General features: G+C 34.6%; 1 protein-coding gene and 1 pseudogene across 3 annotated transcripts in view; both read left to right on the top strand.

The window, feature by feature from the left end:
• MICU1 (mitochondrial calcium uptake 1) overlaps positions 1-19,702 on the top strand; it is a 235,937-nt gene that overhangs the window by 72,262 nt on the left and 143,973 nt on the right. For all 3 annotated transcript variants that reach the window (XR_008998935.1, XM_036928847.2, XM_057505964.1), the window contains exons 3-4: positions 4,958-5,132; positions 8,625-8,787. Coding sequence is in view for 2 of the 3 variants with exons in the window: in XM_036928847.2 (XP_036784742.1) it covers positions 4,958-5,132; positions 8,625-8,787 (338 nt within the window). In the remaining variant the exon portion in view is untranslated. The remainder of the gene's footprint in view (positions 1-4,957; positions 5,133-8,624; positions 8,788-19,702) is intronic.
• Positions 12,132-12,268, top strand: LOC118933910 (U1 spliceosomal RNA; annotated as a pseudogene).

Below are 19,702 nucleotides of genomic sequence, written 5' to 3'. Positions count from 1 at the left end.
TATATATATATGTATCCATAGACACCCATAGGAAAAAGGTTATACACCAAAATGTTTTAACAGTGGGAAGAGTGTGAGATACTTAATTTTTTTCTTATCATATTTTCTTTGAGAAATATATATTACTTATATACTTTATAATTACATACATTTTTAAGTTTCTAAGAAAATACTTCACAAAGTAATGACCAGTACTGAGAAGTATTAGAGGCTCCAATATCACTTCAAACAGGAGAAAAGCTAATGATAGCAACCAACCAGTGGGATCTGGTGTGTGCACAATCAGCCTAGATGAAGTAAACCAAAATACAAAGAATATAAGGACCCAATAAATGTCTGATCAAAGTATAAAATAGCAGGGCAGAACCGTGCAGGAGTAAAGTCCATGGTTTCTAACAAGACTGCCCCTGTCTGAATTCCCAGTCCACCATTATCTTAGGTCCTTAAGCTAGCCACCTAACATCTCCATACTCAGCCCCTCCAGGGAAACAGGGATGAGGGCCAGTCTCTCTTTCACAGGGTAATGGTGAGAATGAAATGCGCTAACATTTCTAAAGGCACCTGGAATGGTGCCTGGCCCAAGTGCTCTATAAGTATTTGTTAAATAAAATAAATAGCAGATAACTATAAGCAATACTGGTTATAACTAAAGATATGCAAAGCAATGGAAAGGTGATATTACATTCTAAGTTACAGGGTTTTCTTTTTTTTTTTTTTTTTATTGAAGGGTAGTTGACACACAGTATTACATTACATTAGTTTCAGGTGTACAACACAGTGATTCAACATTTATATACATGATAATTCTAGGTACCAGCTATCTCCATACCAAGTTGTTACAATATTTTGACTATATTCCTTATGCTATACATTACATCCCGGTTACTTATTTATTTTACAATGGGAAGTGTGCACTTTTTTTTTTTTTTTGTGAGGGCATCTCTCATATTTATTGATCAAATAGTTGTTAACGACAATAAAATTCTGTATAGGGGAGTCAATGCTCAATGCACAATCATTAATCCACCCCAAGACTAATTTTTGTCAGTCTCCAATCTTCTGAAGCAAAACGGACAAGTTCTTACATGGAGAACAAACTCTTACATAGTGAATAAGTTACATGGTGAACAGTACAAGGGCAATCATCACAGAAACTTTCGGTTTTGCTCATGCATCATGAACTATAAACAGTCAGTTCAAATATGAATACTCATTTGATTTTTATACTTGATTTATATGTGGATACCACATTTCTCTCATTATTATTATTTTTAATAAAATGCTGAAGCCGTAGGTAGATACGAGATAAAGGTAGAAAACAGAGTTTAGTGTTGTAAGAGGGCAAATGTAGATGATCAGGTGTGTGCCTGTAGACTATGTGTTAATCCGAGCTAGACAAAGGCAATAAACATCCATGTATGCAGAAGATTTCTCTCAGAACATGAGGGGGGAGGTTCTAAGCCTCACCTCTGCTGCTCCCCATTTTCTCACCAGATGGCCCCCTGCGACTGTGCCTGTCTTAGGTTGTTCCTCCCTTGAGGAATATTACCCGTCTCTGGCTAACCAGTCATCTTCCGGGGCCATACAGGGAAATGTTAAGTTGGTAAGTGAGAGAGAAGCCTTATTGTTTGAAAAGGTTAGCTTTTTACTTTGCATATTTATGCCCTGTGGCTTCTATGCCCAGCATTTGTCTTGAGGTGTCTTTACCACTTGGAAGAATTATGATACTCGGTAAATTCGACATGTGGCACGAGTTCTATTTAAAGGTTGTGATTAGGTAGGAAGAAGAAAAGCTATAGAAGTAGCAGGCAGAAGAAAACCTGGGAAGATTGATTATTTCTTTGACATATATTCTTGTAGAGTAACTTCAGCATGGATAGGTTTTAAACTACTAATTAAATTGTGCACACACATTAACATAATAGGAATATAGTTACATAACCAAAGCATACCTGTAATTACCAGCCATCTCCAGTGAAACTAAGAAAACCAGTTAGGCACCTTAGGCATTTGTGAAAACTTATCTATGATATGGTGGATATTGTCCAACTGAACTTGAACAGTCTGAGAGAATTCAGATAAATTAGAACAACCCATTCCTGGGGACTGTTCACATCCCATATGTTCTTTTAACAATAAATAGTCTGTGGTTGTAAGATTTTGGAGCGCTACAATTTGCACTTCTCCTGATTCTTGATTGAGTTCCAACAGTATAGATCCAGTCCAATTTGTTGTTTTACTGTATGCACAGGCCAGCTTAGATATCTCCTCCTTCATTCCCATGGCAAGTCCAGGAACTGGTGGGATGAGTGCATCTACACCTGTAGCAGTGCATGGATCTTTGTTGGGGTTTTTTTTTTTTGCTGATCATCTTCTGTCACGAGTCTTCCCGAGAGTGCTGATGTTGGAAGTTCTTTTTCATATCGTATCTTAGTTCATTTTCGGGGAAGCCAAATTAGGCTTTGATCCTCTGTATATACACAAACAGACCCTTTGCCTACAGTTTTATATGCCCTTTATATCATTGTGTAGAACTCATTGGAGGTCACCACACAGGAACTGCTTTTTTTTTTTTTTTTATCATGAATCTACACTTACATGATGAATTCTTTGTTTACTAGGCTCTCCCCTATACCAGGTCCCCCCTATATACTCCTTTACAGTCACTGTCCTTCAGCGTAGCAAACTGTTATAGAATCACTACTTGTCTTCTCTGTGTTGTACAGCCCTCCCCTTTCTCCCACCCCCCTATGGATGCTAATCTTAATACCCCTCTTTTTTCTGCCATAATAACAGTTTTTAAGTGCACAGTTCAGTAGTGTTAAGTATATTAACATTGTTGTCAAATTGATTTCGTGAACTTTTCATTGTGCAAAACTAAACTCTATACCCATTAAGAAAAATTTCTCTATTCTCCCTCCCTGCAGCCTTGGTTACCACCATTCTACTTCTATCTCTATGAAATAGATTGTATTAAATACCTCATGTAAGTGGCATCATATAGGGCTTCCTATCCTTTTTTTTTAGAATTTCCTTCATAAAAAATTTTTACATACAAAAAGCTATATGTAATTAATACCTACAACTTGATGAGTTGTAGCTAAGCATACGCATATGAACTATCACCACAATCTTTGCCATAAACCTCTCCATTAACTCCAAATTTTCCTCCCATCCTCTTATTTATTATTATTATGGTTTTTTTATATGATAAAACACTTGACATAAGTTCTAACCTCTTTGTGAATTTTAAAGTATACAATACAATATTGATAACTATTGGGACTATGCTGTACAGTACATCTCCATTTATCTTGTTTAACTGAACCTTTGTACACTTTAACTAATACCTTCCATTTCCCCATCCCCAGACCCTGGAAACTATTATTCTACTTTTCTTCTATGAGTTTGGCTTAGTTCACTTAGTATAGAATCGTCTAGGTTCATCTGTGTTGTTGCAAATGGTGGAATTTCCTTCTTTTTTAATACTGAACAATATTACATTGTATATGTACACACACATATAATGTGTGTGTGTGTGTGTGTGTGTGTGTGTGTGTATGCCACATTTTCTTTATCTATGTCTTGATTAGTAGACATTTAGGTTGCTTCCACATCTTGGCTCCTGTGAGTAATACTGTGGTGAACATGGGAGTGTAGATTTCTCTTTGAGAGCCTGATTTTACTTCCTTTGGATATATACCTAGAAGTCGGATTGCTGAATCATATCGTGGTTCTTTTGTTAGTTTTTTGAGGATCTTCCACACTGCTCTCTGTGGTGCCTGTAGCAATTTACATTACCACCTACACTGTACCAGAGATCTTTTTTCTCCACATTCTTGCCTACACTTTTTATCTTTATGTTTTTCCATCCTGCCAGGTGTGAGGTAACATCTTACTGAAGTTTTGATTTGCATTCCCGTAATGATTATTGATATTGAGCACCTTTTCATATATATGTTGGCCATTTGTGTATCTGATTTGGTGAAATATCTATTCAACTGCTTTGTCCAATTTTAATCAGTTTTTTTTCCTATTGTGTTGTTAAGAGGTCCATTTTGAATAGTAACCCTCTATTAAGTATATGGTTTGCATAAAGCAAAACCGAAGGAATAAAACAGCAGGAGACTCACAGACTCCAAGAAGGGACTAGCTGTTCCCAGAGGGAAGAGATTTGGGAGAATGGGTGGCGAGGGAGGGAGAAGGGAATTAAGGGGTATTGTGATTAGCACATATAATGTAGGGGGGTCACGGGGAAGGCAGTATAGCACAGAGAAGACAAGTAGTGACTCTGTAGCATCTTACTATGTTGATGGACAATGACTACAATAGGGTGTGGAGTGGGGACTTAATAATATGGATGAATGCAGTAACCACAATGTTGCTCATGTGAAACCTTCATAAGATTATATATCAGTGATACCTTAATATAAATAAATAGATAGATAAATAAAATAATATGGTTTGCAAATATTTTCTCTCCTTGCATAGGTAGCCTTTTCATTTTGTTGGTTGTTCCCTTTGCTGTGCTGAAGCTTTTTAGTTTCATGTAATCCTGTTTTCTGTTTTTGCTTTTATTGCGTGTGATTTTGGTCTCATAGCATTTATTTTTAAAGCTGATATTCTCTTGTATGTATATGCTACATTATCTTTACTCATTCATCTGTCAATGGGTTCCCTCTACATTTTAGCCATTGTGAATAATGCTGCTTTTAACATGAGTGTGCAAAACTCTTTATGACCCTGCTTTCAATTCTTTTGGGTATATAACCAGAAGCAGGGTTGCAGGATCATGTAAAAAGTAGAAATAAGTCTACTTTTAATTTTTGAGGAACCTCTTCATGTAGAACTTTTCACAGATTTCATTGCTGTTGCTCCTGCTAAATTGTACCTAAAAATCTGGTTAATATTATGGACCTTTTTAATTAAAACAGGTTTCTTTTTTTTGCATATCCAGGGCCCTTGCAGAATCTCCACCATCTGTAAACAACCCAAAGAGTGAACTTGGCGATAAAAGAAAGAATAAAGATGAAGGGGAAGTTTGTAATCATGAAAAAAAGTCTTCAGATGTTTGTCTTGAACCTAATCCAGAAGAGAAAAAGAAGAAACGTTCTGGATTCAGAGACAGAAAAGTATGGAACAACAATCTTATAAACCAATCAGAGCAATAGTTAATCCCAAATTAGAATAAGGCAGTTGAGTCTCTTTTATCATGTATTTCAGAAGGTTTGTATTCATTTGGAAGTTATTCACCTCTGTGCTTCTTTTGATCATGTTCTAAGGCAAATGTGCTCCTGGAAATTGAAGTTAATGGGGATAGTGAAAAGGATCTAGGATTGGTAATCAGGATTAGCATATATTTTCTTCATTCTTTTAATTCATTTACCTCAGGTGATTCTTGCTTTCTGGATCTTTCTGATGCTGAATGTTCTCATAGATGTTGAGTCTTTGTGATATTACTGATTTTTGATGCCAACTGGTAAAGGCAGGATAAAGATCTCTTTGGAAAGATACAAGTATTTATATTCTTTTCCCTTGCTTATGCCATTAAAAATGGGAGAGGAGTATCATTCATCATTAGTCTACATCACCTAAAGTTGTAAAATCACAGTCAGAAAATATTTACTTTATTCTTTCTAAAAACTTTTTGTGAGATTATAAAAATTTACTTTTCCTTCCTAAAACTCAACTCTGAAGCAGGGGATTACTTTTTATTGGTTCGTCTGCTTTTGGTTTGATTGCTTGGTTTTGGGAAATAAAATTAAGAACAGTAAACTAAAAGATGACAGACTGCTAAATACAGGTTTTAGTTGGGTTGATTTACTATCTTCACATATCGTTTCTTAGGTAATGTAATCGTAATGATTATCTTAATTTGTTTACTCATCTTTCACTTTAATATTTCCTGTGTTGGGTAACTGTCTCACTTTGGAGTACTATTACTCTTAGAAGTTCTTCCTTATCTGGCTGTAATTTTTATCCATGAGTCTAGTTCTGCTATTTAGAATCACATAGAATATCTGAATTTTTAAAAGTAATTGTCTTACTATAAAATAATACATAGATAGAAGAATCTACTAAATGGATTTCTGTAGTCATCATTTCCTTTCATTCTTTATAGTTTTATCATCCAAATGTGCATCCCTAGGATGTATAGCTTAATCTTACCTTTTTGTTTTGATACATGTCTTTTAAATCTTTCATTCTACAGGTGGAAGAATGTAGGGCAAGTTTCCTACTGTCTGGATTTTACTGATGTTTATTGTCAGTGAAATTGAGCACATGCCTCTGTTTTCTGAATTACTTGAATATTGGCAACTGGATTCTAAGGCTTGAACAGTCTCAGATTTAATCCTAGTGGCAAGACTATAAGTGGTATTGTGTTCTTTTATCAGAAGGCACCTAATTTCTAGATGTATTTCTTTTTGTGATATTAACAGCTATTGATGTTCAATGGCTAGATCTGTTCATTGAGGTTGCAAAATAGTGATATTCTAACTTTATTAGGTCTTTTCCATTTATTAATTGGAACACTATAAAAAAGATACTTTTCCTCCTCTACTGTTTGGTTGCAACTAGTATTTTGTACTCTTTGGTGCATTTCATATAGGATATATAATTCCTGAATTTTGATCAACTTATGTCTAGTAGTTTTATTGAACACAGCTGTTCATGATACCCAAGAATGTTTTAAGTAAATGATTGACTATAACTGTTATAATTCCTTTAGTCAATCTTTTCTCCAGGCTAAACATTCCAAAACCCTTCAACAATTCTCCATGTATCTTGGATTCAAAGCCTGTGTTATCTTGAATGCTGTATTCTGAGTCTTTTTAACATGACTGCTTAGAAGGAGGCAGCTCTGTATCAGCTGATATGGAATGATCTCCAAGATGCATTGCTGAGCAAAAAAAAGCAAAATATATTCTATACAGTATGTCTGTACTAAACTCTACTAATGCGGGAATGCAAAAAGTTTATTACTTTACTTGATTTATTAAACTAAAACCATTAATTTTCAGCAAAATTTAGTGACTATTATAACAGTCAAGGAATCTGATTTTCAGTCTGAAAATAATTGACTTTTAATTTATCTTTCTGCCTTTATCTCATATTTATTTTGCATGTGATTGACTTAATTTTTTAGTTCACATAGCCATCTTTTGCAGTAACTATAGTTTATGCTCTAAAGGTTGTGAAATGATCATTTTTTGTTGTTGTTCATAAGAAGAACAAGAATATAGAGGGCCTAAAGAAAGTTACTTATCTGGTAGCCAGTATTATCCAGAAGACAGCAGTAGTATAATATAAAATGCTTAGATTCAGGACTTGTAGCTAAGTCCCAAGACTGATAAGGGGTTGAAAAGCTCCTTGGTGTTTGCCACATGCCAAATCTTTTGATAAAATATCCTCTGAAATCTCTATTCAGATTTTAATGCAAATTATCATTGTAAAGATTCCTGTCATATATAGTTACAAATTAACAGTCCTTTCTTACTTGATAAATGTACATTAGGTAATGGATTTAAGACCATTATTAAACTGCTATCAGTGACCTCAAAGTTATCGTCGAGCCAGGACTGACATTAACTAATAGCTCTGTTGATATAGTGAATTAAAACATTAGTCATGTTGTTCTTAATATTAGTGAATTGCTGTACAGGCATTGAACTGATGGATTTTTAGATTATATTGCCTTTACACATTTCTAACCAGTTATTGTTAGCTATCCCAACATATAAAATTCAGGTATGAGAGAAATCTTTTCACCAAAGCGCTCTGTAGTTGGTGTTTTGGTGAAAAAGATTTCTCATACATGAATTTGTAAAATATATATTTGTATTTATTTATATATGTATATATTTTTTTATTTAGAAGACACAGTATTTTGTATGTTCTGTGCACAGAATGGAGGCTTGGATGCCAGATAAGGAAATGGGCTTTCAGCATTACACTGTTAGTTAAATGTATGCCATATTTGATTTTGTTCCTATTCAAATTTTTGCTTCTGTTCTTCCCAATTCTGCTCTTTTTTAAATATGCTATATGTAAGGATATCTGGCAGTTTGCTTAATTTTATAGTCAAAAATAAAAGTCTTATTGCTTCAGACTTGTTAGTTTCCGTGATACATAATTTAATTTTTTTATGCTATCACTTAATGTACTTTGTGTTTGAAAGACTGATGTTCAAACCTATGAAGTCCCAAGTCTGTTTTGTTTTAGGATTCAGGAACTTGCCAAGAAGTAAAAACTGTAAAATCAGTCCCTTTTTAAAAACCTGGTATTTAAAAACCTGTAGGCTACCTACCATATATGGCATTATACCCTGTTACTGAGACCTTTTCAATTATTGTATGACATTTTTCCTTTTTCTGGCTTTAAATGATTTAAGAAATTAGAAGACTCTTCACAAAAAATTCTAAGCTAAAGTTACATGAGCATTGCCTCAACTGGAGTATGTATATTGGAAGAAAGATTAAGAAGATTTTGAAATTCAAGTTTATTTCTCATATAAAAAGTCAAGTCAGAAAAAAATGATGTAAAATTTCCCTAAAATAAAATAGAAAATATATTAAATTAAGAATTCCTTAATATAGTAACACTCTCTGAATTTCTAATTTTAGGTGATGGAATATGAGAATAGGATTCGAGCATATTCCACACCAGACAAAATCTTCCGATATTTTGCCACCTTAAAAGTAATCAGTGAGCCTGGTGAATCTGAAGTATTTATGACTCCACAAGATTTTGTGAGATCCATAACACCCAATGAAAAACAACCAGAACGTAAGTTGCTGAAGTGAAAATAAGGTTATGATACTTATTTTGTTACATGCTGCTTCGTTGCTTTCCATGTATTGCCTCAACCTTACAGGTTCATGCGATAATTATATTCACTGTGTTGCTATTGAATGTTAGACTCCAGACTTCAAAAATACAAAAGAGACACATATAGTCTAATGTGGCAATCCTCAACTAGGGTAAAGGGGTGAAGGGACTGTACCCCTCTGACTGAGATACATTGCTTGTAATGAGAATGTTCCATAGGTAATGTATTACCTTCATTTATGTCAAAGTATCTACTAACTTCTTTTGTGATCTCTTTGATCCATTGGTTGTTTAAAAGTGTATTATTTACTTTCCTCATATTTATGAATTTTCTAGTTTCTTCCTGTTATAAATGGATAGTTTCATTCTATTATGATTATGTTTAGGCATGAATAGTGCCTTTGGCCATGAATTCAATGTTAATGAGTCAAGTATATATATATATATATATAGGAAGAGAAAGAGATAAAGAATTAATCATACACACACACACAGAAAGAGAGAGAGAGGACAGAAAAAGATGTTTTCAAACAGAAAGACACATAAAACAGTTATGTGTTGATCAGATAACAAAAATGTTGTGAACAGAGGTTCACAAGAACCTAACTCTGTATTTTCCCTAGGAGCAATAGGGCAGTATTCACCAATTCATTGTCCATGGCAACTTTATAGAATGTAACTACAATTAGCAAGAATCATTTGTATATGGTACACAAGTAAAATATGAAAAAGAAACTATTTCTTTAGAGGTTGTGTTATAAAGAAGCCATCCTAAAGGGGATGACATTTGAGTTAGGTTTTGAAAAATGAATAATAGTTCATCATAAATATGAGGGGGAAGGGGCATCACTCAGAGTGAGTAAATTGTATGGTAAAAATACAGACATGTGAAATAGCACTTTGAGCTTGAGGAACCAGAAAGTTATGGCATTGTTCTAACCAGGGAGTTTATAATGTTTTGCCCGTGTTTATTAACATTCATACATCTCTAGGACAAATAAAAATTTAGGTAGAACCATATCTCAGAGGTGCGTGAAATTTGCTGCATATTTAAATTTTTTTGTTATGGAAAATTTTCAAGCCTAGGAAGTACAGACAATAATATAATCAACCCATTTGTACCGTCACTTAATATCAACAATTATCAGCACATGGCCAGTCATACTTCATCTATAACTGTCATACTTCCTCTCCTCAACCCAGATCCACGACATCATATCATATAATCTGTAAATACTTCTACTGTATGTGTCTCTAAAAGATAAGAAGTAAAAAAAAAAAAAAAAAATCCACCCAATTATACCAACAATAACATTTTTTAATACTACATTTAAAAAAATCATTTAAGAGCAGTCATTTCTTAATGGCAGATATCCAGGCACTCTTCAAATTTCCCTATCTAAAAAAGACTATTTACAGTTGGTTTGTTCAAATCAACCTCTAAAGACGGTCACACACTGTTATTTGATCTCTTAAGTCTGTCCTTATCTACAGGATTTTCTCTTTTTTTTCTTGCCATTTATGCAAGACAAATTTTACATCTTGTTTTATGTCTCTCAGACCACTTTTCACCTTTTTCTCAGATTGTTCCTGCAGCCCTTAGTATAGAGATATAACCTGAGAGGAAGAAACCTCAGCTATGCTATGTATCTCTTGCCTTCTGCTTTAGAGTATCTCTGCAGCTGTAGTATGGGACCTCTGCAGGAGCCCATTCATGTATTTTGGCACAGGCACATATATGGAGGCACAAAGGAGTTTACTTTTTGTTGGGACTTGGTCAATAAATACTCTCTTCTCTACTGTCAATTCTTAGACAAAACTACATGGATTCTCAGACCAACAGGAATTGAGCCCTAGGTGTTTATATCAGTATCAGCCCCACCACACATCCCTGAATTGGCTTTCCCTCCTTTCCTGTTTCACTTTTCCTGGTCCTTCTGAACCAGTTCCATACTTTTTAAGAAACTCAAACTAGACACCATTTATTTATAAAAGTGTATAAATCATTTATATTATAGAATTTCTCACATTTTTGGATTTTATTGCTTATACCCCTATGATACTATTTAATAGTTCCCGTATACTTGTATTTCACCCATGAAGAAAGTACACACAGAAAGCAACTGAAAGAGAACATACCAAAATTTAACTCTCTGAATGTTGAAATCATGGGGATTATTTTATTCTTTTTTTATGTTCCTTTATTTTCTAATAGATATCACATTTATTTAGTAAGTATTGATTCATTGGCCTCAACTATTGGTTAGACACTATTCTATGTGCAGGGTATTCAATAATGAATAAAACAGACAAAAATTCCAGCCTTTATAGAGTATACAGTCTTTTGTAATCAGAAAGAAGGTATATAAAGTTTCCATTAATCTCACTGAATTTTAGATTTAGAGTCTTTTAAATTAGTTTTAGCACCTTGTTTTGAGAGATGTGGAAGGAGAGATTAAAGAAAGCTTATTGGTAAGATAGAGAAAAATGATTGCAAGATATATTCCTCGGTTTATGTTAGTAAATATTTTTGTGCTTGTTAGATTATTTCTAATACCCAGATAAGATCTGCTTTGTATCAGTAACTTTAAATAAGAATATACTTTGCTTCTGTGTAACAGTAAAAACGAAGTAAGACAGTGAATATAAGCAAGATCACTAAAGATTATTTAGTCACTTAAAGAAGATTGTTTTTTTCCTTTTGGGAATCATTATGTATTCTAATTGCTTCCACATATTTTGACATTTTGTAATCTTCTGTTTTTTTTTAATTATTGAAAGGCCTGTTATATGAACAGAGTAGTTACTAAATGTCTTGATATGCCAAACACATTCCTGTTCTTCATAAAAAGCCAGAATAATGAATAATTGCTTTTCTTTTAAGATGATAAACATGACAGAAAATTATAATACATTAAAATGAGATTCAATGGAAAATTTGGCTTCATTTTGGTGTGCTTGTGAGCAGGAATTTCCACAAATGTTGGTATAGCAGAAGTAGAATATATATTATTCCTATGTGGGTTGAAACAAAGAAAAGAATGTGGCTGTTTTTTTATAGTTTGAATTTCTATTATAAGATGACTGGACTCTAGCCAGCAGCTCATATTTCAACTTGTTTTGTCATGTCTTTTGCACATACCGTATCCCAGGATACCTAACAGATCTAAATTAGTAAGTTTTAGTTTTAGAACAGTTCAAAAATAGTCACAAAGCTCATAAAGCCCTAAAATTAAGCCCTTGTTAAATGAGTGGAGAGTTGATGAATTTCAGTAAGAAACTGGTAAGAATATTTCTGTACTATCCTTACCTGGCAGGGGAGAAACCATGATCATGAAGGTGGTTTTCCCAGGGTGAGACTTATCCATTGCACTCCAGATGTGCTGACCCCTGCAATTTCCCCAGGAAAAAAAAAAAAGAATATTTCTCTACTGAATACCAAGAAAATTTAGAGTAGCCATAGTTAGGTAGGAAGAACATTAAAAGGGAAAAATATGTATAATGTATATGACTTGAATATGTCTCAGCTCCCTTACTGTGCAGTCTTAATGCCATTTGCCATGCCTGGGTATAGTGAATGAGGCAATTTGTTCAGGTTCTGGGCTTTCAGTGACTCTTACTACTCTAGTAACCCATTTTGCATAGCCAGTCAATGATTTGGAGAAATGGTGACATGGGGAAAGTTTTTAAAGTACAGTATAGAAAAACATGAGCTTTGGTCAGAGCAGAGAAGATCCCTAATTCCATTCCGTCATATCCCACTGGCTGACCCTGCTCATCTTGATCTGATCCAGTGGGTTCCATCTTTGTGCTCTCCCTCTGCCTCACTCCAGGTCACCAGTATTTCCTAGAAAAAAGCTTATGCACATGTCTAGTGCTCTGGTTTTTGCAGTTGTTGCCCAGGAGACGCCCCTTGATCACTTGCCTCTGGTGGCCAGTGAGGCTTACATTCAGGTTCCATAGGACTGTAAAAAACAAACAAAGAGTCCTTAACTGGTGAACCCCCCTAGAGTGCAAAGACTGCACACTGAAACACACTCCCAGTCTTTCTGTGAAAGAAGCCTATTTGTTTGTCTTGAAGCTTTGGCTGGAGGGGCAGGCTTCTGATTTAACATACATCTAGAGGCCAGCTAGAATACTCTGCGAAGACCTCATAGGCCAGTGGGAGCCGTCTTCATGCTCTTCCTCGCATCATTCCAGGCTGCTTCTATCTGCTGGAAGGAAGTTTGTGCTCATATCTGGTACCCCAGTTTTTACAGTTGCTGCTCAGGACACACCCAGTAATCACCTGGATCCGGTGGCCATCACAGCTTATGTTCACAGGTCCCATAGGACTATAACAAATGGAAAACAGTTCTTAACTGGCTACCTCCCCAGCTCACAGCACGGAGGTAGCAAACTGAAACACACACCCAGTCTTTCTGTGAAAAAGGCTTATTAGCTTATCTTCATAGATGTGGCTTGAGGGGCAGACTTCTAATTAAACACACATCTATCAGCCGACTACAATCCTTTCCAGAGACTGGGGAGGCCATCCTCTTGGTCTTCCTCTTCCCTGCCCCAAGATGCTTACTGAGATCCTCCCCTTTAGGACATTGACAAGTTTTGACACAACCTCAACTACAAAGAGCCTCTAGGAATAAAGTAGGCTGCTTAGATAATCACAAAGATTTGAGAGACAGCCAACAGCTATGGCAGGGTTGAATAAGGTTCAATTTTCACACAAGGCCACTTCTTCAAGACTGGGAGAGAAGGCTGTTTTGTCTAATGCATAGAAACCAACACAAATTCAAGGAGAATGAAGAAATAGGTGAATATATTTCAAACAAAAGTACAAGATAAAACTTTAGAAAAAGACCTTAATGAAATGGAGATAAGTGATTTACTTGATAAAGTTCAAAATAACAGTCGATGCTCACTAAGCTCAGGAGAATAGTGCATATATAAAGTGAGAATTTCAATGAAGAGGTTGAAATTATAAGAAAGTACCAAATAGGATTCACAAAGCTGAAGAATACAGTAATTGAACTGAAAAATACAGTAGAGGGGCTCACCAGCAGACTAGATGAAGTGGAAGAAAGGATCAGTGACCTTAAGACAGGGATGTGAACCTTATCCAATAAGAACACCAAAAAAGATAAAAAAAGAATGAAAAAAAGAGAATAGCTTGAGGATTTATGGGACTACATCAGCAGACCAACATTCATATTACTATGGGTCCCAGAAGGAGGAAAGAAAAAGAACAGAAAACTTATTTGAAGAAATAATGTCTGAAAACTAATCAGGAGAAGGAAACAGATGTCCAGATCCAGGTACCCAGAGAGTTCAAAATAATGTGAACCTGAAGAGACCCACACCAAGACACATTATAATTAAAATGTTAAAGACAAAGAGAGAATCTTAAAAATAATAAGAGAAAAACAACTTGTTATATACATGGAACCCCCATAAGACTGTCAGAGGATTTTTCAACGGAAACTTTGCAAGCCAAAAGGAAGTGGCGTAATATATTCAAAGTCCTGAGAGAAGGAAACTGCCAACCAAGAATGCTCTACCTGGCAAAGGTTTCCTTTGAAATTGAAGGGGAGAGAGAGTTTTCCAGGCAAGCAAAAGCTTAAAGGAGTTCATCACCACTAGACCACTTTTTTTATAAGGATAGTTAAGGAGACTTTTTAAACCTGAAACAAAAGGGTACTAGTTAGTAACAGGAAACTATATGAAAGTATATACAATGAATATATTCTTGAGACATTTTTGTACTAATTTTTTTTTTACCAACAAGGTAAGTTCCTTTAGTACAAGAACCTTGTCTTCTACTTTTCTTAATTTTCTGCAGTGCTACTGAGTGTGGAACAGGTAGGTGTCAGTCAGCTAACATGAACTGCCTGTTTCTGTGTGGCCCATGGGCATAGAATGGTTTTTATATTTTTAATGAAAAAAAAAGTCAAAAGGGTATTTTATGACACTTGAAAATTATATGACATTCAAATTACAGTATCCATAAAGAGAGTTTTATTGGAACACATCCACACTCACTCATTATGTATTGTTCACAGCAGCTTTCATGCGACAATAGCAGAAATGAATAGTTGCAACAGAGACCATATATGGCCCACAAAGCCTAAAATATTTACTATGTTGACTTTTACAGAAAAAAATTTGCTGACCCTGTGTGAAAGAGTAAGAGGAAGCATGTATATTGCTCTCTGCCCCTGGATCCTGACACAGAGCTCCTAAAACCCTTGTAAATAGGGTGCTCGTAGCTAGCCAGGATCTATTCTTCTAATAGAGATGGCAGAGGTGTAAGAAAGCAAGCCAACCTCAGGAATCCATTCCCTTTCCCTCCACTCACCTATTCCCCACTCCTCCCTTTATATTCCATCCCTGAGATGGAGTCAATTTACAGGTAGATAATAAATTGGACTTAGAATTTTTTTCAAATATACAGACAATATGAGAAATAATAGAAAATATGCCTGTAGCCATCACTTGGTTTTCTCACAATTTAACATTTACCCATATTTATTTCATATCTCCATTTTTATTTTTGAAATGAAACTTTACAGTTATGTTTGAAAGCCCCATGCATCTCTCTGAAACCTCATTTCACTCCCTTTCTTGTTAGCAATAACCACTGTCCTTAATTTGGTGTCTATCATTCCTATTGAAAACTATAACATTCACACATATCCTTGTCCTTCCCTGGGGGATGATTATATTCATCCCTTAACATTGACATTGGTCTTAGCCATGTGATTACTTCTGACCAGTAAAATGTTAGCAGAAATGATATATATTATGTTCTAGCAAAAGCTTTAAGATTCAGTTTGTGGTTTTCTGTGTTTTCTTTTACCTTTGCCATGTTTCAGGTAGAGGCTGCTGCTCCATTAGGCTGGATCCCAGATTTAATACCATATGGAGTAGAGCTTCAACCAATATGTGATAGATATGTAGCTTGAACAACATATAAACCTTCCTTGTTGTAAACCACTGAGATTTTAAGATTATTACTGCAGCATAACCTAGCCTGTTCTGGCTGCTACATTTCCCATGCTTTTTTTATGTTAAATATTACATTTATATTTGTGTGTGTGTATATTTGATGATCTAGGTAGCTATTGTTCTCTTATATTCCTTACTACATAGTTGTGTATATCATTTATATACAAATTTGTATAAATATGCCAGTATTTAATTTATCCATGTTCATGTAGATGGACATTTAATTTGTTTCCAGTTTTATGAGTCAGCTATTATAAAACAACCAACCACAAAATGTCAGTGGAATAAGACAATGAGCATTCATTTAGCTTATGCATCTGTAGGTCACTTAAGTGTGCTCTGCTCATCTGAGCTGGCTTTGTTTTGTAGATAAGGTAAGGCTCAGCTAACAGGCTAGGACCACTCTGCTTCATGGTTTTGTCAGCAGATTTGTCAGTCACTCTGTATTGTTTCTCAGCCTTTACAGACCACTGGGCTATTCAGGATATATTCTTCTCATAGTTAGCAGAGGCACAAGAAAGCAAGTCCATTTTAAGGATCTGTTTCTGTCGTAACTGCTAATATCCCATTGGCCAAAGCAAGTTTCATGGCTAACCCCAAGTCAAGGGATTTTCCATGGTGATTAAAGAGAAGTGAATATTTGAGAACAATAATCTAATATGCTAATGTTTTTACTATTACAAACCATATTGCAGTGAACATTCTTCCAGTACATCTCCTGGTACATGTTTGCAACAAGTTATTTTCAACCTAAAAATGGGAGTGGGCTTGCTGGCCTATAGGATACATTTCTCTTCAAACTTGTTAAATATTATAAAATTGATTAGCAGAGTAGATACAATAATTACATTTTTTCCCAAGAATGTATGAGTTTCCTCAGCATTCCTGCTAACACTTAATATTGTTAGACTTAATTTTTTAGCATACTGATGGGAATGAATTATTGTATCTTATAGTTATATTTTGTATTTCACTAGCACCTAGGGAGGCTTACTGTCTCTGAATGTTTATTGGCTATTCACATTGCCATTTCTATGAATGGCCTATTCATTTTCTCTACTCACTTTTCTATTTAATTTATTTTTGATTGGTAAAAGTACTTTATGTATTCTGTATTGAAATCTGTTATATATATTGCAGATATCTTTTCCTAATCTGTGGCATATCTTTTTATTTCCTTTATGGTAATTTTTTATATACAGAGGTTGCTAGTTATTTTCAAATGTATTAGTCTTCTCCTTGATGGCTTGTGCTGTTTCTTTTTAACTGCTTTATTGAGGTATAATTAACATAGAATAAACAGCACATGTTTAAAGTGTTTGGTTAGTTTTGATATACTAGTCACCTGTATATACTAGTGACACCATCAGCACAATCAATATAATAAACATATTCATCACCCCCAAAAGTTTCTTCATAATCCATTTGTAATCATTCCTTCCAACTTTTTTCTACCACCCAAGTCCAAGGCAACCAGGATGTGCATTCTGTCATGTATATCTGTACTGATTTTCTGTCAGTTACTGAGAGAAACATGTTGATCTCCAACTTTAATTATGGATTTATATATTCATCCTTTCTGTTCTATCAATTTTTGCTTCAAATATTTTGGTTTTCTCTTAGTAGATGCATACACATTTAGGATTATTCTTTTTGTTGAGTTGACCCTTTAATATACTATATAATTGACCCTCTTTATCCCTGATAATATTTCTGTGCTCTTAAGTATACATAGTCTAATATTTATGTATATTCTTTCATTCATTTTTCATGATGTATCTTTTTACATACTGTTTCTTTAAACTACCTATATCATAATATTTAAAATGGATTTCTTATGGACAACATATAGTTCTTGGCTTTTATCCAATGTAACAGTTTCTATCTTTTAGTAAATGTGTTTTGAAGATTTACATTTAATGTAATTATCAGTATATTTGGATTTAGGTCTACCATTTTTTTAGGTTTCTCTTTTTCTCCCCTCTTTTTTATGTTCCTCTATTACCTCTTTCCTGTCTTATTTTCAGATTATCCAAAGATTTTAAAATATTTCTTTTTAAGTGATCTTTTGGAGTTTTTACCATATTTCTTTGTTTATCTTTAATTTAGTGATTGCTATAGAGATTATAATACATATAATTATAAACTTTGCTAAGAATTTACATTTTACTGCTTCAAGTGGAATGCAGGTATCTTACCACTATATAAGTCCTTCCCCAGTTTATGGTATCATGTGTCATATGTATTGTATCTATGCATATTGAAAACTCTCCCAGACATTGTTTTAAGTTTTTCTTCAACTGTCATACATAAAGAACCTGAGAAATGGTCTGTTAGATAGATAATTAACCTTTTTATTGCTTTTTCTTTATTTCTTAAGTTCCAAATTCCTCTCATATCATTTCCTTCCCCTTTGGAGGATACAACAAATCTTGGAGCGAGTCTGCTGGTAATGAATGTGATGAATAGTCTAAGTTTTCCTTCATCTGAGAACATTTTTATTTTGCTTCATTCTTTTCTTCATTCTTGAAGCATATTTTCACTAGATAAAGAATTCTGGATTGAAGTTTATTTCTTTCAGCACTTTAAATTGGTTGCTTCAATTTTTTTTTCTTTGCGTTTGTTTTTCAGCTATTTGAATTTTAAAAAATTTATCTTGTTTGAACTAAAGGGTGAAATAGACTGCAATACATTCATTCTAGGAGACTTCAACACACCACTCACCCCAAAGGATAGATCCACCGGGCAGAAAATAAGTAAGGACACGGAAGCACTCAACAACACAGTAGAGCAGATGGACCTAATAGACATCTACAGAACTCTACATCCAAAAGCAACAGGATACACATTCTTCTCAAGTACACATGGAACATTCTCCAGAATAGACCACATACTAGGCCACAAAAAGAGACTCAGTAAATTCCAAAAGATTGAAATCCTACCAACCAACTTTTCAGACCACAAAGGCATAAAACTAGAAATATACTGTACAAAGAAAGCAAAAAGCCTCACAAACACATGGAGGCTTAACAACACACTCCTAAATAATCAATGGATCAATGACCAAATCAAAATGGAGATCCAGCAATATATGGAAACAAATGACAACAACAACACTAAGCCCCAACTTCTGTGGGACGCAGCAAAAGCAGTCTTAAGAGGAAAGTATAAAGCAATGCAAGCATATTTTAAAAAGGAAGAACAATCCCAAATGAATGGTCTAATGTCACAATTATCGAAATTGGAAAAAAAAGAACAAATGAGGCCTAAGGTCAGCAGAAGGAGGGACATAATAAAGATCAGAGAAGAAATAAATAAAATTGAGAAGAATAAAACAATAGCAAAAATCAATGAAAACAAGAGCTGGTTCTTCGAGAAAATAAACAAAATAGATAAGCCTCTAGCCAGACTTATTAAGAGGAAAAGAGAGTCAACACAAATCAACAGTATCAGAAACGAGAAAGGAAAAATCACGACGGACCCCACAGAAATACAAAGAATTATTAGAGAACACTGTGAAAACCTATATGCTAACAAGCTGGGAAACCTAGGAGAAATGGACAACTTCCTAGAAAAATACAACCTTCCAAGACTGACCCAGAAAGAAACAGAAAATCTAAACAGACCAATTACCAGCAACGAAATTGAAGTGGTAATCAAAAAACTACCAAAGAACAAAACCCCCGGGACAGATGGATTTACCTCGGCATTTTATCAGACATACAGGGAAGACATAATATCCATTCTCCTTAAAGTTGTCCAAAAAATAGAGGAGGAGGGAAGGCTCCCAAACTCATTCTATGAAGCTAACATCACCCTAATACCAAAACCAGGCAAAGAACCCACCAAAAAAGAAAACTACAGACCAATA

The sequence above is a fragment of the Manis pentadactyla genome, chromosome 8, assembly GCF_030020395.1.
Source record: "Manis pentadactyla isolate mManPen7 chromosome 8, mManPen7.hap1, whole genome shotgun sequence".
In the NCBI taxonomy this organism is placed as follows: domain Eukaryota; kingdom Metazoa; phylum Chordata; class Mammalia; order Pholidota; family Manidae; genus Manis; species Manis pentadactyla.
Note: the sequence above shows the minus strand (reverse complement) of the source record. Positions and strands in the feature narration are given on the sequence as shown.